We start from the raw sequence: 7,046 nt of genomic DNA, 5'->3' as shown, positions 1-7,046 counted from the left end.
GCTGAAGGTCCTCCAAGCCTTTTCATAGGGTTTGGAGGCTTGCATGCCTCAATGACCCAGAGAGCTGGAGTCAGGACTTTATGCTTTGGCACTTGGTAGGGTCACCCTTACTGAACAGGTCAAAGGGTCGAGGACAGACTAAGAGTGGGCCACCGATCCTCCAGGTTTGGGGGTTCCGCTCAGGGCTAACAACCCTGACAAGCAAAACAAAACTGTTCTGGAAACAGCGATGAAGAATCCTTCTGTATCTGTGCGTGATGGGATTCGTGAGTCTTCACCTGGGACCTGCATGACTGACAGTAATGAAAACCGAGCTACTGATAGGATGAAGGAAACCCTTAACTCTGGCAGAGATGAGGACCTTCATCGCTGCCCTAAGTGTCAGCGGAATAACAGGCAGTAGGTAGCGCTGAAGGTAGATTAGCAAGATGGGCACAGCATTATGTTGCTCTGCACTAATATCTGTCACGATGATCAACACTGAGAGATAAATTTAGAAGTGGCTGCATGCCCTCTCCCACCGCCAAACTCAAATATTGTCAACAGATCAAGGTTACACCCACAAAATGCTGGAGGAGTTTGTGTGTGTTGCTTTGGATTTCCAGCATCAGCAGATGTTAAGACAGAAGAGCAGAATTAGGCCATTCAGCCCGTCGAGTCTGCTCCACCATTCCATCATGGCTGATCCCAGATCCCACTCAACCACATACACCTGCCTTCTCGCCATATTCTTTGATGCTCTGACCAATCAGGAAATGATCAACTTCCACCTTAAATATACCCAACGGACTTGGCCTCCACTGCAGTCTGTGGCAGAGCATTCCACAGATTTACTACTCTCTGGCTAAAAAAATTTCTCCTTATCTCTGTTCTAAAAGGTCACCCCTCAATTTTGAGGCTGTGCCTTCTAGTTCAGGATACCCCCACCATAGGAAACATCCTCTCGACATCCACCCTATCTAGTCCTTTCCACATTCGGTAGGTTTCAACGAGATCCCCCTTGTATTCTTCTAAATTTCAGTGAGTACAGGCCCAAAGCTGCCAAATGCTGCTCATATGTTAACCCCTTCATTCCCGGAATCATTCTCGTGAACCTCCGCTGGACTCTCTCCAATGACAACACGTCCTTTCTGAGATATGGAGCTTAAAACTGTTGACAATACTCCAAGTGCAGCCTGACTAGTGTCTTATAAAGAAAGGCTCAGCATTAACTCCTTGCTTTTGCCCTTGAAATAAATGCCAACATTGCATTAGCTTTCTTTACCACAGACTCAACCTGTAAATTAACCTTCTGGGAGTCTCGCATGTTCTTGTGTTTGCAAACAGATAAAGGTTAATCGTCTGAGTCAAAGGAGGTACACTGGAATTTCTTCAAGAGATGAACCTGTAAAATAATGCTCTTATCAGAAAATGCTGAGACGTATTGTTGCTTCTGCAGGACAGTTTCCACCACAAGGCTTCTGAAAACTGAAACAGTAATTAAACATGGCAATAACATTATTTAATGAATTACCACGTGATCATAAATGGTATAGAGTAGGGGTTCTCAAACGGAGGTCCACAGATCCCTCGGATAATGGTAAAGCTCCATGGCATAAAAAAGGTTGGGAAGAGGACATGTATATCCGGTACCTGTACTCTTACCACTGTCAAGGTTCACTACTAATTCCATTTCCCACTGAGAGTAGCGTCTCATTCTTGGATATAGTTTTCAAAGTGCATCAATTGATCAGTTTAAATTTGTCAGTTATTCCCAAGATAATCAAAGCTCCAAGATTATGTAACTTAGCACAGTCGTGGAGTTAAAAACTGGACGGAAATCTTCAACTGAAGTATAAATTATTTACAAATAAACTCTGGAAACTATTACTTTCTCCTCATTTTTTTCAGTTTATTAGCATTTTATCAACTTTTAATTAACTTGCACATTTAAAAAATCATTTTAATTGCACAAATGAAGTCAGAAATGACACACAATCACTTTTTTCCATCATACATATCTTAATAGAAATGAATACATTCATAAACAACCAGGATTATATTCTTTAACAAAGAGGACATTTTTATGCAAGAACATAGAATTATATACATCTGTTTATTTACACTGTGCCATAGTTGCAAAGCAGAACACTGAAGAGTTTTGTGGTTGAACACAAATGAAATTATGTGACTTGAAGAGCATGCCAGGACCCAGTACTCACACAAGGTACTCTCCTTTCCTGGCTAATACAGGACTGGCATTGAAAACGTATTCATTACTGGTGCGATGTAGTTAAATGTTTAGACTTTTGCATCTCTAGTCTTATGTGTTATACCACTTAATGTGGTGTGTGCTGGATGGAACCTTTCTTTTCTTGCAAGTGATTGGAGAGTGTAGTTTTGGCAATGTCTGTCCGTCTGAAATACAATAATGCTGCCTCCTTAAAAGTCCACTCTGAAGAGACATTCTGGGAATAACAGTAAACATTAGCACAGTGGTGAAGGCAGGTACTTGGGTTCTATACACAGTTCATCAGCTTTAGTAGTAGATATACTGTCTTTCTGTACTTGTATTTACCAACATGGTCAATACATTCAAGCACATCAGTAATGACATATTTTGAACTCAATTTCTGTATTCTTTTAATACACTAAGTCAGCTACAAAAGAGCAAGTTTATTCCCGATTGTCACATTTTTCCACTTCTTCAGGGAGGGTCAGTTTGAGATGCAGGACAGCTGCAGGACTGAAGGTGAGATTAGTTTTCTGATGCAAGGCTACTTGGAGCACATTTAACACACATGAAAGTTGCTGGTGAACGCAGCAGGCCAGGCAGCATCTCTAGGAAGAGGTACAGTCGACGTTTCGGGCCGAGACCCTTCGTCAGGACTAACTCTTCTTTCAGTTAGTCCTGATGAAGGGTCTCGGCCCGAAATGTCAACTGTACCTCTTCCTAGAGATGCTGCCTGGCCTGCTGCGTTCACCAGCAACTTTTATGTGTGTCGCTTGAAATTCCAGCATCTGCAGATTTCCTCATCTTTGCACTGGAGCACATTTACTCTTTTTTTTGTAAAAGAGCAACTGTGCACTATCACTCCCCTCTCCCTCCCTGCCTTTCTTCTTTCTCATCTTTTGTAGATGCTCGTGTGTCTATTTCCTTGGGCTTCACTTTCTTCAAAGTAGTTTAACTCAAATGAGTCCAGTTATAAAGGAATAGATAGCATGCCAGCTGCATCCAATGTTTCATCTGTGAGAAAGGTTGTTGAGTAATGATAGGAAACACAACATTTTGCTTCCTAACCACTCAGGTAATAGATAGAAGCCGTGTGGATTTGTATCATCTGTCAATCAGCCTGTGCATACAGTTCTCTCTAGATGAGATGCCCTGTCTCACTCTTCACCATAGATGGCTTGGTGCACACACAGGATGTTTTTGAAACCACTCTTGAGGTCATCCAGCCAGGTAATATGTTGATCAGTCTGGGACTTCCCTTCCCACCAATACAGCAAAGGTGGTATTTTCACATTGGGTATTTAATACTAATGTGTAATTTTACTCCCAAATTATCTTAGAGCATGAGAACAAAATTCTACTGTACAGTAACTTCACAGTGAGACAGTCAGACTTGTCATTTTATGGGTTACAAACCAAACATCAGGTTCATCTTTAGTTCTGCTTGGTAAGAGTTTTGTCCCAAACTTCTTTCATTGTGACTTGGTTGATTTTTGAGACTTTTCCTTAGACCTCCAAGACAGAGCATTAGATAAGTCTGACTTCTGCAGTGGAATGTCATTGCTTATACAGGAATCATTTTTCTGCATTGAAGGTGCCAGATAAATGCATGTTGTTGCAATATTTTTGGTGAGTTTTTTTTTGAAAAGTGCAAATCCTCTCGGGTTTGGTCATCTTTTGAAAGGTTTATAAAATGTTTCCACTCTTTCTTTAGTTTTTATTTTAAAAGGTGCTGGTACCTGCTGGAATGTAGTTTCCGACTCCAGAAGCTTATCCACAGTAAGGTTGTTCAGTACAAGTTTGAGAGTCAGCCTCAGTAAACCAGTAGCATGTTTGGTCTAATCCAAGCTTAGCTGCAGGTCCACTTTCCAGCATGACTCTCTAGATAACAACTACAGCTGATTTTTTTCTCCACTTCTCCAGTCTAAGATAAATTCCCTGATGCCATATGTAGCACCTCACTGCTCATCCAAATGAGATGAGATTGTTTGCATGTATACTTTTACTGTAGACTATTCTCATCGGTACAGCTCGGCAATAAATGAGTCGGAGTTTTATTAAAACTCTCTTTCAGTTCAGGGATCATTATGGTTTCTTTGATCAAAAATAGTTGACATTTGAAACCCATCCCTCTGCACCCATTCTTCCAATCTCTGTAGGATTTTGTGCACACACCTGCTTGTGAATTACCAATGACTGTTACAATAGTGCTTTGTCATTAAACAGAAGGGATTTCTAAAATAAAATTAAATTAAAAGAAAAAAAACACAATACTTGGGAATTCCTGTCACCAATTCTTTTAACCAAGCTCGCAAGTTGATTATACACCCTTCCAGTTACAATTCACTGTGATGAACTGGAGGCTCCAGCTTATTTGACAGTGCACATAGGACCTTGTCAAACTTTCCATATCGCTCAGCTTGGTTGCCCCCTGCTCCTCGGCTCCCCCACAGCAGCCGCATTTGGAATTCTGTCTTGAAGACTTCAAGGACTTGTTCATTTTCCTGAAAACCTGCGGGTTGAAAAGGGAATAGTGTCACACCACACTGTGAACTTGCTTTGAAACCAAAATCCAGAGTTAAGATTCAATGAACATCTTCTCTTCTCCCCTCTTTAGAAACATAGAAAACCTACTGCACAATACAGGCCCTACGGCCCACAAAGCTGTACTGAACATGTCCCTACCTTAGTGATTACCTAGGGTTACCCATAGCTCTCTGTTCTTCTGAGCTCCATGTACCTGTCCAGGAGTCTCTTAAAAGACCCTGTCATATTCACCTCCACCACCATCACTGGCAGCCCATTCCACGCACTCACCACTCTCTGCGTAAGATACTTACCCCTGACATCTCCTCTGTACCTACTTCCAAGCACCTTAGAACTGTGCCCTCTTGTGTTAGCCATTTCAGCCCTGAGAAAAAGCCTCTGACTATCCACATGATCAATGCATCTCATCATCTTATATATCTTACTTCAGGTCACCTCTCATCCTCTGTCACTCCGAGGTGAAAAGGCCAAGCTCACTCAACCTATTCTCATAAGGCATGCTCCCCAATCCAGGCAACATCCTTGTAAATCTCCTCTGCACTTTTTCTATGGTTTCCACATCCTTCCTATAGTGAGGCAACCAGAACTGAGCACAGTACTCCAAGTGGGGTCTGACCAGGGTCCTACACAGCTGTAACATTACCTCTCGGCTCCTAATCTCAATCCCATGGTTAATGAAGGCTGATGCACTGTATGCGTATCCTTGTTCTAGAGATGTTCCCATCTCTTTGTTACTTTATACCCCTCAACCTAGCTGTTATTGATGATCAGACTAAGTTATGTGATCTGGAATACCATCTTGAAAGGATTATGAAAGTAAATTCATTAACTTTGAAAACAGAATAATGCAGGTACTTGAAGTTGGGAAATTGCAGGATTGCAGCAAAAAGTTGGGAAAGTGGACTGAATAGCTGAGATGTAGTACGGTGCTTTCCCACATTGTCCCAGTCACCTCACTTCGTTTCTGTGTCCACAGAGACCATCCTACTTCGCCCACAAGGTATTTCTACCTCTGACATGAGACGTCCTTGTAGCCTCTCTGAGGAAGATTGAGGAAAAAGGGGTCTAGTGCCTTCTCGGCATATATGATGAATAGACCCTTCTCGGGCTTCTAGCCGGGTACAGGTATCAATGATAACTGACGTTTAAATGACAAACTCTGCCATATTCTTCAGGAATGATGCCTGGGCATGACTAGTCTGGTGGTATTTAAGATGGAGAAACACACGCACACACAAAGTGCTGGAGGAGCTCAGCCGGTCAGACAGCACCGATGGAGAAGGATAAACAGTCGACGACTCGGCCCTTCATTAGGGCTGGCGAAGAAGCTAGACTGAGAAGGTGGGGGTGGGGGGAGGGGAAGGATTACAAGTTGGCAGGTGTTGGGTGAAACGCCCCAGAATTTTCCGGATGCCATTCAGCTTCCTGAGTGTTGTCAGAATGCCACTCGTTCAGGTAAGTGTGTTCCACCATGCTCTGAATGTGCTCTGTACATGGTCTTATCAGGATGATGAGCTACTCTCCACAGGATAACCAGCCTTTATAGCTTTGTAATGTAGTTTTTGAAACTACGTTATTGAAGTGGTAGATGCAGTTGAGTTTCCAGTTCTTGGTGACCCCAATTGCATTGAAGATGGAGATCTCACAGTGATAATGCCATTGAATGTCCACATGATTATACTGTCTCTTATTGGAAATTGACATTTAATGGCACTTTGTAACACCAATGGTAATTGCCTCTCAGCAGCCCATGAAAGAATGTTGGATTGGTCTCACAGGATGCAGGTAAGACTGTTTCATTCAATGAAGAGTTGCAGATGGACTGGAACTTTGTACAGGCATCAGTAAATGCCCCCATATTCCTCCTATCCTCCTGCCCCCTCTGACTTTGAGGGTCATTCACAAAGCCGGTGAAGATGACATGGCTAAGGACACTGCCCTGAGGCTGGGATGGGGATCGATCTCCAACAACCACATCCAGCTTCCTCTGCTGAACTAAGTGCATTCCCTATGGTCTGGATAGACAGCTCACATAAATAGTGATGCTTATCACTAGTATTAAATCCATCAGCCTGAACTACGTTCAAACCCAGAGGAGAAAGAAGGTATTGCTACCAACAACAGAATAGTAAAAAGCACACATAATTCCTTATTTGTAAGTTCCCCTTCAGCTCCAATTTTTTCCCAAATCCAGACAAGCAAATTACTCTTGGCTTCACGCCAGTAGTGTTTTGTAACCATCTAAATGGCTTGTGCAGGATAAACTTTTGATAGGGATTTCCTTCCT

At 42.4% G+C, this 7,046-nt stretch overlaps 1 protein-coding gene across 3 annotated transcripts in view; it reads right to left on the bottom strand.

Moving 5' to 3' along the window:
• Positions 1-2,952: 2,952 nt before the first annotated feature.
• The window catches only part of LOC140186198 (SH2 domain-containing protein 3C-like), a 215,585-nt gene continuing 211,491 nt past the window's right edge, over positions 2,953-7,046 (bottom strand). For all 3 annotated transcript variants that reach the window (XM_072240156.1, XM_072240157.1, XM_072240158.1), the window contains one exon: positions 2,953-4,724. In XM_072240156.1, the coding sequence (XP_072096257.1) occupies positions 4,549-4,724 (176 nt within the window). In that variant the 3' untranslated portion in view covers positions 2,953-4,548. The remainder of the gene's footprint in view (positions 4,725-7,046) is intronic.

The sequence above is a fragment of the Mobula birostris genome, chromosome 22 (genome assembly GCF_030028105.1).
Source record: "Mobula birostris isolate sMobBir1 chromosome 22, sMobBir1.hap1, whole genome shotgun sequence".
Taxonomy (NCBI): domain Eukaryota; kingdom Metazoa; phylum Chordata; class Chondrichthyes; order Myliobatiformes; family Myliobatidae; genus Mobula; species Mobula birostris.
Note: the sequence above shows the minus strand (reverse complement) of the source record. Positions and strands in the feature narration are given on the sequence as shown.